We start from the raw sequence: 18,541 nt of genomic DNA, 5'->3' as shown, positions 1-18,541 counted from the left end.
TTAAAATTTGAGCTTATAAATGTACATTCAAAATTTAAGTCAAATGATAATAAATTTAAATTATCTTTATAGGACAAATCGATTATCCAACACTATTAAAATTTTATTTGGAAGGAAGTTTTTTAAAGTAATAGGAGATTTTTCAAGATCTAAAAATTTTGAACTTGTGTTTTAGAGAATATAATGTTTTCTTTAAAATATAATTTTTGGAGGTTTTCAAAAACCTCCAAAAAATCTCAATTTTCCAATTCGTTAATTTGGTGGATTAATAAGATTTTCTCTTTAAAATCTTCAAATATTTAAAAAAAAATCTTTTTTTTCTTCCAAACACTAAAAAATTATGAAGGTTTGAAATCTTATTATAAAAAATTTTACTTTAAAAATTCTTATTTTTATTTTACCTCCTCTAAACAGAGTGTAAGAGATATGAATTTCTTTCTTTAAAATTATAGGATTATCCATTAGTTTTGATCCACATAGCAAGAGCTATAGGGCAAGTGATACCCATATTTCTGTAGTATCTTTTATTATCAAATTATGACTTGAAAAGCAAAAAAAAAGAAGTCATGAGAACCATGAAAGGAAGGAAAAAAGAGGAGGAAAGGATAAGCAAATCAATTCCAAAAAAAAAAAAAAAAAAAAAAAACTTCACTCTTCTTTATTTGGTTCATGAATGTATGGAACACATTCATCATCTTTACAGCAGAGACAAGGGCAAGCAAAAAGTGGTAAAGACAAAGCAAGAAAGTATGCTTCCTTTTTTGTGGCATAAATACCAATTGATTCAGCTTGGAGTTTTTGGAATTGAGCCAGGGGAATTTTGTTATTCCCTTCCCACCCCATCGGAAAATCAAGTTTGGAAAAGATCGGGAAGAATTTGGACTAGAGCTAGGCAAAGAGAATTTTTTTTACAAAATAATTTAATGAAGGAAGGGAGTCTTTCTAGTCTAAGGTATTGATCTTTTTAAGGGATTAAAATAGAGTTTATAAATCACCCACCAAAATGGATGGTTAGTAAGACTCTAAATCAATCTAATTAATGGAAGTGTTGAATAAGTTTTATAAACTGGACCAACTCGTTAGCTGCTTTTATTATTATTAAATATTGGTATGTAAATATCATTCATTAATATTTCAATAAAAAAAAATTTTGAGCAATGGATAGTTGATCTCCAATAGAAACATGTTTATATATATATATATATATATATATATATATATATATATATATATATATATAAACAAAGTACTTTATTAATTTGATTGAATGGTTGGGAGTTAGCTTTTGATTGTTAATTTATAGTATTTAGTGAACATAGTTTTTATTTTTTATTGTATATGTAAGGAGAGGAGGAAGTCGAACTTGAGTCTTTTGAAATTAACATATGTGCAGTTATCACTGAATTATAGTTATCATTAAATTATACTCACAGTTGCAACACAACTTTAAAAAGTAGTTTTAAATTATAATTATATCATAAAAGTTAAAATTTTAAATTATTTATTATCAATATTTAATCGTTAATCATTCAACATTAACAGCTAATACAACAACCATTAAACTAAACAAATCTAAATCAAGAATAGTTTAACTTCATCTTTACTCTTAGAAGGTAGAAATTTATTGAATTTGAGAAGAACAAATGAAATCTTGAGAAATTGAATGAAATTTAAAATTGAGTTCATTAGGCAATTGCATGTTGGAGGACTGAGACAAGAGTTTATTATATTATTTATGGGAAAGAGAAATTATTTATAAGATCAAATTCAGACCTTCTTCTTCTTCAAGTATACATTTAAGATTAAGGTAGGGTTGGCTTCATGAGTTTGAAAAGACCCATTGGATCATAACCCTTCATGACCACTTCTTGTTAGGTCTCAGTCCCTTCACTTCCCATGCAAACAATTCATCTAACATAAAACTGGTAACTTGCAAAATACTTAAATTTCATCTTATAATAGTATCATCTCTATATTTTAATTTATAATATAAACTTTCTTCAACATCAATTTAGTGAATATAATAAAATCTTATAATCTTTTTCTTTTAACTTGTTAACATGGCAAAGCTCTCCTCTTTCTATTTATTCTAAAAAATAGTAATTTTTATAGTTTATTTATAAATTTTATCTTGCGTTTCATTTTTTACCTTAACTTTAATTTTTTTATATATAAATTAAAATTTTATTTATTAAAATTATTAATCCAAGAAAAACTTAACAAATCAAGTCATTCTAAAATTCATGTCAAATAATTTAAGAACCCAATCAAAATTTTAAACTTTAATTTTATTTAATAAAAAATCTCTCTAACTAATAATAGCAGATTTTCAGATTAAAAATATCTTTAAATTATAGTGTGATATTTACGAATACAATTTTAGTATTTTTCGGTGAAGGTAAATTCTTCTCCTTTCTAGAAAATATATCATTGTAGTGGTACTAGTATTTTTATAATATGTCTAAATGATAGTTGAAACAACTACTATGAGAGAAAAAGAGGTAAAAATGTAATTTCCTTCTTTTTTTTTTTTTACCTAAAAAGTTGTTGTAGGTAGTTAAAGGAATTGTTGTTAAATAAAATTAGAGTTTAAGAATTTTTAGTGACAAATTAAAGTTAAGAGATAAAAGTGAAAGAAATACTGTCACACCTTACCCCTCTATAAGGCATAACATGATCCCGTAGACTATCTAATGAACGACCGAACTTCACCTACCGATAACTCATTAAGTACCCTACAAGAGATTTTAAAACAATTTTCTTACATTTTGGAAGTAGTGAGCATTATGGTAAGAATTAAAATTATTTATTCAAAGCTTAAATGCTAGTAAAAATTTTTGTTCATTTTAATTTTACCGCAAATTTTATAAAAAATTTGACAGAGTTCCGTCTGTATTTTGAGAAAACAATTCTTCAAAAACCTGTAAAAACACTTCTAATAATTATTTCCTCAACTCCCAACCTCCAAATAATCTCAAGTCAACTCAATTCAATTCACTTCAAAATAATTCCACAATCCAATCAAAGTTTATCATCTCAAAATATTTCATAACTTCATTCACAGTGCATAAAATATAAAATTTACAAATACAAATCTTAATTTACAAAAAGAAGTTCCAAAAATAATATTATTACAATTTATTATACAACTGCTCAACTTTACATTGATACATAAAATATAGCAATATTTACATCAAAATAACTACAAGGGTATAAAACAATACCCGTACAAAAATATCAGTGTAGTCCTCAATATCAGTAGCAGCTCACTCTGCTGCTTTCTCCTTGCTCTTATCTGCGACAGCAAAACAAGCTATTGCTAAGTATAAAAATACTCAGTGGTGCACAATAAAAATTTTAAATATAATACACAATTTTAATATTTCTCAATCACATTTCACAATTTATCAAAACTCAGAATAACACAATTTAGTCAAATAATTTAATAAACACAGTGTTGCCAAGTCATACACAACTTAAGCCATGACATAAAATTTCCGATCAATGTCGTGTTGTACACCACGACAAATAAATCTACAACCCCACTAATAGAAATCAATGAAAGATGTGGCTAGCTAGCTAATGAGTACTCATCCGATCTACAACCTCAACTGGTAAACCAGAGAGGGAGGAAAAATAACCGATCTCACCCCATAAATGGAGGAGGAATAATAAGACAATGTCATGCTAAGTGTGAATCAAAAATTAATTTCAAACATTTTATTCAAATGATTCATGAGAAATCCAATAAATTTCCAAAGTCATAATTTCATTCACAAGATGGCAACACAATTCATAATTAACTTTAAATTTTCATAAATCACACTAAATTAATTTTTCAATGACAAAATGCTCAAATAAGGTTTATTGTGCACAAACCTGACGTGAGTCGCCTCTAGGCCTTAACTCAATCTCTTAGAGCTTCCAAGTCTTTTTCAGCTGAAACACACAGTTTCACAGTGTTTTAGTACCATAACTTAGCATAAATCCAAAAATAAATTTAACTTCACTTTTACCTAGCTCTAATGTGCTAAACTCGACGTTCTTGAAATTTTTGTGTTTCGGGTTACTATTCACTACACTATTCAAGTCAAATTGTTGACTTTCTAAGGCTTAATAGGTATGGGAATTCTAACTTCACCCACATACCACATTTTGGTCACTAAATTTGTTGGTTTTGGTCATTTTCTCAAAATTTAAGTCCTTTAGGCAAAATTGTAAATTTTCAGTTTTGGTGTCTTAGGTTGTATTGTTCCATTGGTCACTTTACTGTTAGAATTTAACAAAACTTTCTTCATAGAAAATGTTCCCTATTGTCTTAAGTTTATTCTCCTTTCTAAATCACTCCAATTGGAGTTTTGTAGCTCAAGTTATAGCCATTTGAACCATGGCTGCTGGATTGGACATAACCCAGAATTTTGAGCAATTTTTGGTGCTAGCAGTTTTGAGTCACCAATTTGGGGTGGCCAAATGACTTGGTTAATGGCATAATTTGGGTTTGTGTTCTACATAAAAGTTTGAGGTCTATATCTCATCTAACCACTGGTAAAATTTCAGGTCATTTAGACCTGCCTAACTCCAGTTATGGCCAAATGAACAAACACTATTCATTTAGTCAGTTTGTACAAGGCAGCTTGCAATTTTCTAACTTTGGTCAATTTGTTCACTAGGTTTTGGTCACTTTTTGGACATGTTTCCTTAATGAAAATTCTGTCATTTAGTGTCTATTTTCATTCCCAATTGGTCTTATACCAATTGGACTTGTAAAATTTCATTTTTGGTCCCTCAAAAGTAATTTGGTCATGCTGCTGGCAGCATGACCATACTCAATCCGAATTTGGCTTTGATTCAAACACTTCTAACACACTTAATTAGGTCACAAATGACCATTTTTCACTTCACATTTGGTCAAAGACACTATTTACAAGTTTCTCACATTTTTGTCTGTAACCCTAAGTGTCCCAAAACTCTAACTTACTAACTTGTTGCATTTAACCACATTTAATGCATTTAATCATAATTATTCAACACAATTAATCTCACATACACTTTCAAATCTACCAAATTCATGCATACATGCATCAAAACCCTAGTTGGCCAAAATTCAACTTTGTCCTTCACAATTATTTTCTTTTGAATTTAAGTTAAAATCTAAGTTAAATTAACTCAAAACAAATATTTTAAACTAAAAATTTCAATTTAAATTCTTACCTCACTTGAGCTTTCCAATCTTCTTAATTCCCCAATTTTTCTCTAATTTCTTTCTTCTACACTTCTTTTCAATACTCAAAATCAAGGTTTAACTTGAGGAACTAGGAAATTTATGGTGAAATTTAGGGTTTTGAAAGCTTAAATTTAAGCTCTCATGGAGGAATTTAGGGAGAGAAATGGGAGAAGTGAGTGTTCACGGAAACATGGAGAAGATGATAGAAAAATAGCTTTTTAATTTTGTTTTTATGTATAATTATCCTTCTTTTTGACTTAGTCAAAATTTCAAGTAATTAGAATTTAATTATGAGGTCATGTGTGATGTCACACACATGATGTCATAAGGCAATTTTCTTTTCTTTTTTCTTTTTCCTTTATTTTTCAATAGTTCTTTAATTTAATTTGCTATTCCAAAATTTTCATTTCTCTGATTTTATTTGACAGTTATGTCAGGAGTCAGCTCTCGGGGTCAATTGACCAAATTGCCCCTCGCCGGTTCAACCCGGTTTGCAAATAATTCAATATTTCTTCCGGCTCCTTGACCTAATTATTTGACTGGCTTACAGTTCTTTTTCGTGATTTTCTCTTTTTCACTATGTTTGTAATGGTCCTCAGGACCGTGGCGTCACATTTTACGATTCAAAATTTGAGTTTAAAATGACTTCGCAGTCGTTCCCGAAAAGGTCACCCATCGCTGTGACTCTCGGCTCGTTTAACTTCTTATGTTATGTTCTTCTTATTTATACTTAACCAATTGACAATTACTAATTATTTGTGTTTATGACTTCTCTAGTTGTCTTAAGTGTGGTTCTAATCTCCTTAATTGTCCGGATCAACTTCGGTCACCGGAACAGTGAAATATACCAAGCTATACAAATGGGGGTGTTACAAATATGGGATAAAGGTTAGGGACGGACTATAAAAATTATTTAAAAAAAATCTTATAATCCGTACATATTTTTTTTTATTAGAAATGGATTATAAGAATTCTTTTTTTTTTAGAATAAATAGGGAGAATATATATAACAATAATTGAATAAACTAATTGTTTCGAATTGAAAGTATACTTAATTGTTATTTTGATCATTTAATTTATAAATAATAGCAACTAAAATAAATTTCGATAAAAAGATTATTCTATTGACAAAATAAAATTTAAAAAACATAGTTATTTTAAATTAAAAACAAAGAGAGTAACATATAATTTTTGTCAAATTTTAAAAATTAACTTATGATTTACCCTAAACATTTTGGTTCTTTAAAAGAGATGAACGAAAGACTTTTACTTCTCATTTTTTTTAATTTTCTATTTCCACGTTTTTATATAAAATAAAAATAAGAGTGTTAAATCTTATTTGAAAGGGATAAAAATTGTATTAAAAAAAGAAAAATATAATTTTTAACTTAAAATATGGTAATTTTATAACATAGCCAAAATTAAGAGGGGTGAATTGCCCCTCAACACTGAAAACAAACAACATTAAAAAATGATTTCAGAAGTATTTCTAAAAAAACTTTTATCAAGTTACATCAAATTTTATTTCATTAATGGTTTTTACAAAGCAGTCCAAAAGATTGAAGGCATGGTTTTTTCCATAGTTGAGACCTTCAAACCAAATAGGCCCAAATAGAATTCCAACTCTGAACATTTCATTTTACCAACTCATCATAGCAAATCACATTTCTTCTTCCCATGGCTGATCAACCTTGTTTCTGAATCATTTTATGATTCACTACTGATAGTATACATATTTTTTTTATTGCAGATCAAGTTCAGTGCAATTCATTTCATCAAGATTTCAGCATATCATTCAGAGATTATTTTCTATAGAAATCTGCTAATGTTCATCATCCCCAAAAGAAAAGCTTTACTTCTGTAGTTATGTTAGAAACAAAGGAGGGAGCTATAATACCTTGTTGGAAAACAGAGAAGAGGAAGAGCTGGAGTTGGCTTTAAATAAGACATTTCAGAAGCTAAACATATTAACACAATAAAAGAGAAGTTCAAGATGGAGAGATAGAACAAACAAATATCATTGCTAAAACAAAGGAAATATAAGCACAAGAGGGGTCTATTTCAAATCATTCCTGTTCTTGTTTAAGATGAAGTATGACTTCAAACGCATGCTTTTTTCCTGAATTTGCATTCACCTTCAAGGGTGAGAACTTTGAGTTTTTAAGACCTTTATGTCCTTAAACTGATGAATCAGACCCGCATGCCTTTGAATTGCACAAAATGTTAGACCAGCATTAAACTGCCGAAAACTTGACAAAACAGACCTACTAGTCTTTAAACAAGAAGAAAATTTGAGGAAGCAGACCAGCAAGTCCCAAAACTGCAAAAATATGACCCAAGCATGTCTTAGAACTGTTTATAAATTGTCATTTGTTGACTAAGGCAAGCCATCTTTCTCTATAGGAGAGAAGAGGCTGCTGCTGAAAAATATGTGAGAACAGAGAGAATTAGAGAGAGCTACGAAAATGTGGAAGAAAAAGAAAGAACAAAAAAAAAAAAAAAGAGTACGTTTTATGCCTATTTTCTATTTTTATGTAATGAAATTTGATTTTTTCTCCTCTCCAACTTGTCTATTTTTATCATGCTAATATCAAACTTCTGCAATGTCTTTGTGAAAGCCTTTAAATACAACTCTCCCTATTATATTTTTACCAACCTTTTCTCTCTGCATATTTTGCATTGTGCAGAACTTCTGAATTCATCTTCCATTCTTAAGTTTCTGTTTTGAACCTCTATCACTGAGCGTATTTTCCAACTGTGATCATCAACCCATAAAGAGATCTTTTGTAATAAAAAGAAGTCCAGAAACGTTCTAACAACATCTGTTTGGATATTATAATAAAAAGACAAAAACAATAACACCAAGAAAGCAAAATGGACTTAAAAAATGAACCAAAACTAACCAAGTTAGCAAGAACAGAACCTATTGCATATGCCAGTCATACTGCTATTGAACAAAAGATCTGGTTTACTTTGCTAAGAAGTTATGGCACTTTATTAAGAAGTTAAGGCCTCTTGAATTTTCACTCCAGAACAACATAAAAAACGAAAGCAAAGTTGCAATTACATTTCAAAACTTGAATTAGTTACACTGTAACCTGCAAGTGGAGCCGATGTAAGTCCTTAACTATGATGAATTATGCACATCAAATCAGTTAAAAAGCAGCTTCATCTCTTTATTTCTTGTTGTTGCTCACCTTGCTGTTTCAACTCATTGTATAGTTTCAACAACTGAGGAGCTTCCTTGTAACGATCCACGAACTTTTCCATAAAAAATTTCTCTGGACGCTCACAAAGTACAGTAATATGAGAATCTATTTTAACCAAACCTTTTGATGACATAAATTGAATAAGTGAACCTCTTGGAACAAGCCTTTTCTTCAAACTTAGTGAAAGCAGCACCGGTCGATTGGCAATGACAGAAGAGTCTAAACCCAATTTGTTAACATAGAAATCCATTACTGCCATAATCTTATCCTCCGAAATTGTCATACAAAGTGGATATTTTCCAAAAGCTGTAATAACATCTTCGTTAGACCAACCCCACCTCTTATAAGCATCAACCTTACTTTCCCATTTGGATTTTCTCAATCCTGCCAATACCATGACTGCTATAACAAAATGCAACTTCGAAGGACGGAATCCCATCTCTCTCACTTCATCCACAGTCTTCTTAAATTTATCCGGATTCTTTTGAAGCTTCAAAGGGTGATAATGAATCAAGTGCAAAATATTTGCTTCAGGCACTCCGTTTTCTCGCAAAATATCGATAGCAGGTATCACCTGATCTTCAAGACGACGAAGCAAAATAGAAGGACAACGTTTAATGGCTGCAAGGGTTTTCTCGTCAGATTTGAGCAAATCTCTAAAGAAATTAAAAGAAGGAACCAAGTGCTTTTCTAAACTCCTTTTAAAGACCCAAGGGCAGCAACCGAAGATTCTTACAAGATCAGAGTTTGAAGCACCTTTAGAGCGAAAAAACTCAAATTTTGGGATAATAGTTCTCTCGGGTTTGGATAACAGCATAAGTGGCCACCTTACGATAATGTAAGAGATCTGGTGTTTTTTAAATCCAAGGTTCTTGAAAATGGATAGGACTAAGTCAGACTTCTCTGGAGTCTTAAGTCGACAATATTTAGAAGTCGACAAAGCGGATTCCGGGGACAACCCACATGTGTTTATGAGGTAAGAAACAGTAAACGAGAGTTGATTTGCATCGCTAGACAAGTATCTAAGGAATGATGATAATGGTATTGATGGGTTTTGAGCTGTAATTGAGTATCCATTTCTCCTATGGAGAATAGTTTTACAGAGAAAATACAACATGGGTATTGGAATTCAGGTAGTGAAAGAAGAAACTCACCTATTTCGGAACAAGCTGAATCGAGCGAATTTTCAATTTCAGCAGATAATAGAACGCAGAAATCACCTAGTTGCAAGCAGAAAAACCCTACTCAAAAAGATGTCATACATTCTCTTATGGAGGTTCCACTTCCACAGAAACAAAAACAACGTCGTATTAAATCTCTTTGTTTTTCATCTAATAGCTTTGCTGACCCATCGAATCAAAAACTAATAAAGTTGGGGGGAAAAAAATCGTAAAAGAAAAACATTTTTGGATTAAGGGTTTTTGACAGGGTTTAAAATAAGTTTATTATTAATAATTTTAAATAATTATATTCTTATATTTTATTTTATTTATAAAATAATTTATTCATTCATTTTATATAATTATAATTTTTTATTAACATATTTTTTTTATTTGTCATAGCTTAAATTTTTGGAAATAATTATGCAAAATATTTATCATCATATTATAAACATATTTTACATTAGTGTTTAAAACTTATAAACTCCTACGAATATAATAACCTGTTTAAAATTAAGGGAAATAAAATAATTTTATTTTAATTTTTCATAATTTATTAAAGAATTACAAATAAATATTATATTAATTAAATTAATAAATTATACAATATTAATAAATGATCATATAAATAAAGTTTACAAAATGACTATAAAGATTAAATTGAAAACTATAAAGTTTAAATTTTTATTTATTGACTAACAGCTAAAATTAGTAAGATTAACCATTTCTCACAAAATCATATAAATAAAAGTTATTATATTTTAAAAAATTATTTTAACCCCCTTAACAATACTTTACATAAAGCTAATATGAGATCCCCTTGAACTGACCATATACATATGCATAAATTGTTATTCAAATTTACTTCAAAATACTGCTGGAAAGATAACTTTCAAAACTAAATATAACAGTTTTAACCGTTTTAAAATTCTTAAAACACATATAACTAACAGATTGAAGGACCTGTAATATTTAAGGTGTTTTTCTGAATAGTAATTATAACAACAATTGCAATACCAAATAGACCAGTAATTAGAGGTGTGCAAACGGTCGATTCGATTTCGAACTGAACCGAACCAAACCGATAAAATCAAAAATCGAAAATAAAAAATTTTAAAAATCAAACCAAACCGATTAATAAAAAAAAATCAAACCGAATCAATTGATTTTAAACCGGTCAAATCGAAATTTATAAAATTTCATATTTTTAACCTTAAATCTAAATAATAAAACATAAAAACAAAAAGAAAATTAGAAATCAAAACTCAAAAATCTTAAAGTTCAATTTGATTTTCTTTGATTTCGATTCGATTCGATTTTCTTTGATTTCCTATATATATTAATAATTTCAGTTCAATTTGATTTTTTTTAATTTTTTATGAAAATAACCGAACCAAACCGAACCGATTAATCAAAATTATCAAAATTATAAATCAAATCGAACCAATTAAATTTTAAAACAAAATCGATTAAACCAAATTAAATCGATTCGATTCCATTTTTCGGTTTAAACCGAAAACTGCTCCCCCTTACCAGTAACAATTAAACAAATTACGAACTCAAAAAAATGAAGTACCAATAAAATGAAAATCAAGAACGTAGAGGTCTGTTTGTGATTGCCCTGAACAAATTTTTATTTGCAAACATATGCTTTCCCATCACATGAAAATGGAGGGTACAAGAGAACAAAACCAAGCAAAAAGTTCAGAGTATTTTTTTTTCTTCCTAGAGCATTGATGGAAAGTTGATAAATAGGTATCCTCAAGGGGTGCAACACCTTTTACACGATGCCAAAGTTGATAGGCTCACGCAAGAACCTCTCCATCTGCTTCGCCCTCGTCTTAATGGACATATCAAACACCTTCTGCCCAAACTCTACCACAAGGCCCCCAAGAATACTAGGATCAATCTGGAATGAATTTGAGATAATTAGATTCACTTCCCTCGTTAAATAACTTGGGTATTGAATGACTAATACCACTGTTTGAAATTCAACTCAATTGATTTCTTTTTAGTTAATTCTCATGTTTGGAATAAAAGAATTTAATACTTAGCTTTTTTTTAAAAAAAAAAAAAATCATTTTCGAAGGAATAAAAATCAAACATGATTGAGAATTCATTCAAATTTTTCTCTTGCAAATGATTTATTCCAAATGAAGTCATAAGGTTCATAATTTGTACCTTCTGTTCGAGCTTAACTTTCTTTCCTTTTCCAATTATTTCCTGCAGCGTCTCCTTCAATTCTTTCTCCTCCTCTGGAGGCAAGGGCTGCGTGTGAAATTACAGCAGTTATTTCACAAGACAAAGAAGCAGGCAACTACAACTTTACTCTTATTGCAAGGATCAGCCGCATACATAAAGGGACAAGAAATAATATAGATAGGAGCATCTAAAATAAAATAAAATAAAACAGACATCAGATAATTTCAAAATTCAATTCCACAAGAACATAAAAGACCTACTATGTAGAAAAATACAATAGATAAAGAGACACAAATTTGACAGATAATAACGATGTAAGTTTGACTGTGAACCAAAGTGTCAAACTCACAATGACACTTGTGACTATAGCTTTCACTTCTCCCTTATCTGCCATGGTCAACTCCGAGAATCTCTTTGCAATGCTATCAATGTTTCTTAACCTTCCATTCTCAGCCAACACAACTGCAGAAAATACAGCAAGGAAACTTTCAGAATATGATTAGTACTGATACATATATTATCAGCATTCAGCAAAAATTAAATGCTTTGAATGCGAGGGGTAAAACAGTGATACTTGTACATGCACTAATCCAAAACACATACTATGATGCAATATCAGCTACGCCATAAAGTATACAAGGAAAAAAAGGAGCAGACATTTAAAGTATAAATTTTTAAAAGTTAACACATAATTCAGTATATATAAGAGCAACTTCAATTACAACTTACCAATATCAGGCATTCATACACATATCGACTCAGTGTGCTAACATTAAATAACAATATCATTGACCAAAAAAAAAAACGAAATTAAAACATATTATATGAAATATCAGTTAAAAGAGCTGAATATTACCTAAAAAGTTCTTTGTAACATCTGAAAATTTAGCTTGGGCAGAAATTTCATTAATCGCCTTGACTCTTGTTTCGGAAGGCACTGACAAGTCCTTTGTAAACTGAGAAAATGTAGGGCTTCTCTTTGAAGCCTCCACAAGGTCAAGAATATCAGACTCAATCTTGTCCAGTACATTAGCTTTTTTGGCAGCAAGGTACAAAGCAGAGGCATAGTTTCCAGATCCCCCAAACAAAGCAAGTGGCACCTAAATGTGAGAAACATCAAAGAATGATTAAAACAAAACATTGATAGTTGATATTCAACGTTTAGTGCCTCTCCCTAAATAAAGACATATTGTTGGCTTCAAATTTTCATTTTCTAGTTTTAAATTCATAAGAGTTTAGGAAATATCATTTACTAACAATTCAATGTATGCATGCCATATCACATTTATGATGCCAGAAGCCATGATGATCTAGTCAGGTCTAAAACAAGTTAACCACACTGTTGTATCAACAACATCAAAATATAATCCGGCGTCTTACAGCAACATTAAGTCCGAAAAAGTACCAATGACAGAACACAAATTGTTAACAGTTAATCAAAAGGTTTACAACCATGTAATATATCAGAAAGAAAAAATACAGCATAAGTTACAGCCTGAATATTATCATGCAAAATGAACGACAAGCACCACTTCTTCTCTTTCTTAAGAAGAAAGTTTTTCTATTTCTCTAAAGAACAATCAAGGGTTGCTTGAAAATGCTACATAAATAGGCACCCTATAATGAGAAGCATTTCATTCCATGTCCAAAAGAGGAAGTACACAGAATTTTTACAATATCTCTCCCAGACAATCCTATCCCACTTTATCTCTTCCATGGCCACATAAGTTTCAATATAAGCAGCAGAAAACCAAACATACCATAATGCAGAATTTTTACAATATCTCTCCCAGACAAAATCCTATCCCATTTTATCTCTTCCATGGCCACATAAGTTTCGATAAAAGCAGCAGAAAACCAAACATACCATAATCCAGTTTTCATTGTCCAAGGAAAAAAAGACATCTTTGGTTCATCAATGCCTAACAGATCCTCATGGGCATAAATGTGCACGTGTACAAACATAATCATATGTTTAACAAGCATCCAGAAAAATTAGTTTGCAACTGTATACCTTAACCTTCTCCTCCTTTTGTCCTGACGAAGTAGCAAAATTTTTTGAAGCCTGTCAACAAAAAAATGTCAACCTTTAGACAACAGGTAAAAATTCATGTAGAAGACTTATCATTAGTTACTCTGCTGCGCTCAAAAATTAATAATGCTTCCTAGGGTTTGCGAGAAAATTTAAAAACAAGATGGAACAATCAAATCAATTTTAGTGGAAAAAAAAAAAGTAGAACAGGAAACAGCCATCATTGTAAGGCCCGATAAGATAGACACAATCGTTGCTCAACTCAGCCCTAAATTACTGTATCAGTAAAAGAAATATATATATATATATATATATATATATATATATATTTTTTTTTCCCACAATACCAATTTGCCATTGGGCTCCAAAGCGAACAAGTCACAAGCAATCCACTTTATTCCCAATCACAAGTACCAAAGTTAGGGTTTTCACAAGCTAAGCGTTTACCAGGCACGAGAAAATGAATCTCCCGCTCAAAACATTAATCAGATGCGCATAGATCAAACAGATACGAAATGGTAACAAATGAAAGGGGCTTCCGATTTCCAATTCAAGTGTAATTAGGTTTTGCATAGCTACCTCAGATGTGAAAGCAGGGCAAAGAACGGAGCGTTGAACAGCTGATCGGGAAGCAGAGAGGGAATCAGATCTCAGAACCCTATTGAGTAGAGGTAGACCCGATCTGAGACGCCCAGCCATTGCCATGAGATTTGTTGTTCTGATATTCTATGCTTTTCGAGCTTTGATACAGAGAGATTTGCACGGAGAGATTAAATTCTCGAGGGTTATGGAGATTCCTTGGGAGATAAGAGTTACTTGCGGGTGCGTTCTTTTATGTGATGTATAGTTGAGATTGTGACGCGTGTAACTCAGCTCGTATGGTTTGGCTCCTGATCTGATCATGGGCTAGCCCATCCTGAATTTATTTTTTAATATAAAAAATGATTTTTAAATCTAAATGAGATTTTTTTTTAATTTTTTAATTTTTTTACACAAAATTAATTTAAAATATGTTTTTATCTAAAAATATTTTTTATTATTCTTTAAGCGGATCCTTTCTATGCATACAACATATGCTGATGTATGCATATAATAAAAGAATTAATATTGAATTATATTTAAATTTATGGAATTACGAGTTTAAATTGTAATATAAATCTAAAAATAAAATAAATTATTATCAAAATTTTCGAATCTAATAAAAAAATAAATTATTAATGACCAAATTTGTCAAGTACTTGCTTCATAATGCAGAAGGGCAAATTAAAATTCTGTCTTTATTAAAAATATTCAATATTTTTTATTAAATATTTCAATCCCAAATTCTCAATGAGGTGAGATTCAAAGCTTATAATTTGTCATAATATATTAACCAAAATCAGCTCTCACATATATCATAGAATTCAGACAGTGCAGATCCAAGACATTTTTCCATTAGGAATAACAATCTGTCCTTATATGTTCATCATTGTCAACTTTTCTGAGGTATAACAATCTCATTTGCACATGAAAACGATATAATAAAATCTTCCCATTGATGGGCACACTTTTGCTTGTGCAGGCAAGAAAAGGCCATGGGACTGATACTGCAAAAGCTTGGATATATCACGCTTGTGCTTTGCTCTTTTTCCCGTCCAAAACAAAGCAAAACAAAATCACTCAACAAGAAGGCACTATCTTTCCCCTGATCTTCAGCGATAAATAAATTCTTGTATTGTTGGGTTAGTGGAAGAAATATGGTACAGGAGTAGGGACAAGATCATTCTTGTTGCAGAATTTCATGCCTCTGGTGTACAGAAGTTGGATTATAAAACCACCTGCAAAAGTACTACTTGCATATATACAAGCATAAAGACTACAGAATAATTACTAAAGGAATTAGGTGGTTGAGCAATTTTCCACCCCATCCTTTCCAGGACCCATAAGGAAGCATATTGAATGTAGTCCAAATCTTAATCAATTTCTATATTAAATTCATTTGGCATGATGTGCCTGATAGATAATATCCTCACAAATTCAAATGTACCGGGGTTGTTTTTGTTGTTAAACAAAAAGGACAACTATCAACCTCATGTTCCTGACAGGGTTAGCAAGAAGGGCCTGTCCTCATCTCAATTTCTTTAATAAAGACTAGCCAAATACAATTTAAAGGCTTCAATTCTTGTCAGTTGGCTGCCTTATTAACCACCTCTTGCACAATCAAGGCGGTAAGACAGTAGTCCCCACTGCACCACAGCTGGGTTTCTTTCCCCTGTATCTATAGGGTGTACTCTTTTTCTCCCTTGCAGATTTAGCCTTATTTCTTGCAAAAGAAAAAGGTTGCTTGCCATTTCTTTCAGCAGTCGCAGCTTCGAACATGAATCAAAAATCAACAGCTTCACATTATGATATTATAACATTACAACAGCTTCACATTTGTTTCATTGACGAAGAAAAACATACTCGTACTGGAATGCAGATTCCAGATGCATTGTTCTAGCAGAAAATATCAACAAGGATCCAGATGAAATACGTACATATATATAAACCAAAGCAAAATTCACTGGTAAGATACAAAAACTACTTTCACACTTTGAAGGTAAAACACTACTGAATAGTACCAAAGCATGAACGTAATCATAGAAAACTCGACCAAAAAATCACGATGTAACCAGAGATTTTGAATTAATCGCTCACATCTTGCAACAAAGCGAGAAAGCCATCTTTTCCATCTACGGTAGTAAACGTTGAGAAAAATGCGAACCATTTTGACGAATGGTTTTTGTGGCCTTAACAGAAAGACTTTGAGAAATGAATCACCAGCAGAATGATTGTAACAAACCACCAAGACACATTCCATCATCAATCTCAGAAAAAGAAGTGATACAATTAGCAAAAAGCTAAATAAAACTCCACAGCGTAGATTCCCTTTCCCTCAATCAAACACGTAACCCCAAATTAGACACGTCTCCATTGCCGTGCAAAAAATATGCTTCCTTCTCTAATCTCTCTCTTTGCATTCTATTTAGTTTCTCCTGTTACATGTATATTTTTAGCTATGGACTGGGGTCCACTAAATAAGCCTAGCAATATATAATACTTACTGTCAACAGCAAACAAGGCCTCCTTTTTTTTGAGAATTTTTTTTTTCTCATTTTTCTTGAACGTTTGTTCTACTCTATTATAACTTAAATGCAAATACAAAATGAGTGATACACTTTGTACCGATATCTAGAATGGTGTAAAACATTAAAAAATAATAGTTTTAACCTCCAATGGAAATGACACACAATTAATTTAAAGGAAATACCTTGTCTGTATCTACTAATAGATTTAGCTAGTAATGGTATAATTAAAGAGGAATACACATCTAAAAGAATTACTTTTAACCTCTTCAACAATTAAAGGTAAACACCTTTTGTAGCTAGTAATAAACAATACTCTCACCAAAAATGGTTGACCTCTTTATTTAGCCAGTAATTACACCATTCTGCTGCAATTGAATATGAACTGGAAATAAGAACTTAAGTAAAATAAATCCATAAATCAGTTAAACAACCAAAATGATGTAAAAAATGAAAGAGTCAAGTCAATCATCAGGATACAAGTTACATCCCAATTATATTATGCACAAGCAACTTTGGCCTCAACAAAGAAAGTAATTTTTTTATGCTGTGATTGGTTCCTCTTCAATACTTAAACAAAGCATTTAATCCAAGGCACTCAACTTCTCCAACTCCACCTCTAATTGAAGAGTTGGACAATAATAAGAACCAGTGCATAAAGAATGCATTTTTTTCTTTGCTAAAACATATACCTATTTAAAACCAGTGAACAAAACACACATGGGTAAAAGGAGTTCAAGAGAAGTCCAACCAGTATGCTTCTAATTTAAGAGACTTCAAAACAGAATACCTGATGCAAAAGCCATTTGGCAGTTATGTTAATAACTGGCAGGCCTCCACATAACCACCAGCAAAATTTTGATAGCATTTTTCAATAAGTGAATTTCAACTTCTCATCAGGTAACATATAATTTCATCCTTTTTATATCCTTCTCATATTTTGAGTTATGGTTATTAGATTATAGCAGTAACTAGCAATTGACATAATCATATTACAGGAAAAATTTGGATCTAGAAACAAGCTGGTTGATTAACAATTTCTTTTTTCAAATATAAGAAACATTTTTGCAATGGAATTTCCAGAAATAATGGCAAACCAATTGCACTGGCATGAGAAGCATTACCGTTATTTGAAGCAAAATTATGCAATAAAATGAATACAAATCTATGAAAAAAATATCAGTCTCAGAATTTACCAATGTGGATTATTGAAACTGAAGGATCTTGACCTTCTGATTCTGTTTGTATACTTCATCCAGTTAAGGACCAAAACAACAATAGACAGACCTGCAAAATTAAGAGGAACGGAAGTAGGCAAATCATCAATGTATTACTAATAGAAGATAAACAAACATGCCATCCCCTACCCGCATATATACAATTCGCACGCCATCCACAGAAATTGAAATGTATATCCTTTAATATAATTGAACCTCATCATACCCTTTCAATGGAAAAGTCCATCCCATAGAAGAAAGAAACTTCAAGTTCAGACTTGAATGATTAAACTGTCAGAAATGGATAAGGGCAAAACAATCTGTCAATAAAAGAAAATAACAAATACAATGTATCAAGAATCCACTCCGGAACAAATGCATAACATACTAATC

The 18,541-nt window shown here is 30.9% G+C and overlaps 2 protein-coding genes and 1 long non-coding RNA gene across 5 annotated transcripts in view; all 3 read right to left on the bottom strand.

Moving 5' to 3' along the window:
• Positions 1 to 8,392: 8,392 nt before the first annotated feature.
• On the bottom strand, positions 8,393 to 9,550 carry LOC110656838 (uncharacterized). Its single transcript, XM_021813818.2, has one exon. The coding sequence runs from the start codon at positions 9,548 to 9,550 to the stop codon at positions 8,393 to 8,395; it is 1,158 nt and encodes a 385-aa protein (XP_021669510.2).
• A 1,598-nt stretch (positions 9,551 to 11,148) lies between these two features.
• Positions 11,149 to 14,652, bottom strand: LOC110656786 (ATP synthase subunit O, mitochondrial). The gene is made up of 6 exons (XM_021813745.2): positions 14,407 to 14,652; positions 13,810 to 13,860; positions 12,652 to 12,895; positions 12,145 to 12,257; positions 11,775 to 11,861; positions 11,149 to 11,502 (listed from the first exon to the last, which is right to left on the bottom strand). The coding sequence occupies exons 1-6, from the start codon at positions 14,530 to 14,532 to the stop codon at positions 11,374 to 11,376; spliced, it is 750 nt and encodes a 249-aa protein (XP_021669437.2). The 5' UTR covers positions 14,533 to 14,652; the 3' UTR covers positions 11,149 to 11,373.
• Positions 14,653 to 15,766: 1,114 nt separating this feature from the next.
• LOC110656784 (uncharacterized) overlaps positions 15,767 to 18,541 on the bottom strand; it is a 52,690-nt gene continuing 49,915 nt past the window's right edge. For all 3 annotated transcript variants that reach the window (XR_009143125.1, XR_009143127.1, XR_009143126.1), the window contains one exon: positions 15,767 to 17,196. This is a non-coding gene — a long non-coding RNA (uncharacterized LOC110656784). The remainder of the gene's footprint in view (positions 17,197 to 18,541) is intronic.

This window comes from Hevea brasiliensis, chromosome 14 (genome assembly GCF_030052815.1).
Source record: "Hevea brasiliensis isolate MT/VB/25A 57/8 chromosome 14, ASM3005281v1, whole genome shotgun sequence".
Taxonomy (NCBI): domain Eukaryota; kingdom Viridiplantae; phylum Streptophyta; class Magnoliopsida; order Malpighiales; family Euphorbiaceae; genus Hevea; species Hevea brasiliensis.
The sequence above is the reverse complement of the archived record's forward strand: the minus strand, read 5'-3'. Positions and strand labels throughout refer to the sequence as shown.

Excerpts from the sequence above, each read along its gene's own strand:
- LOC110656838 (XM_021813818.2), bottom strand. The coding sequence starts at position 9,550 with ATGTTGTATTTTCTCTGTAAAACTATTCTCCATAGGAGAAATGGATAC.
- LOC110656786 (XM_021813745.2), bottom strand. The coding sequence starts at position 14,532 with ATGGCAATGGCTGGGCGTCTCAGATCGGGTCTACCTCTACTCAATAGG. Across the intron at positions 13,861-14,406 it reads GCCCTGCTTTCACATCTGAG|GCTTCAAAAAATTTTGCTAC; the intron begins GTAGCTATGCAA and ends TTTTGTTGACAG. Across the intron at positions 12,896-13,809 it reads AAAAGGAGGAGAAGGTTAAG|GTGCCACTTGCTTTGTTTGG; the intron begins GTATACAGTTGC and ends TCTCACATTTAG.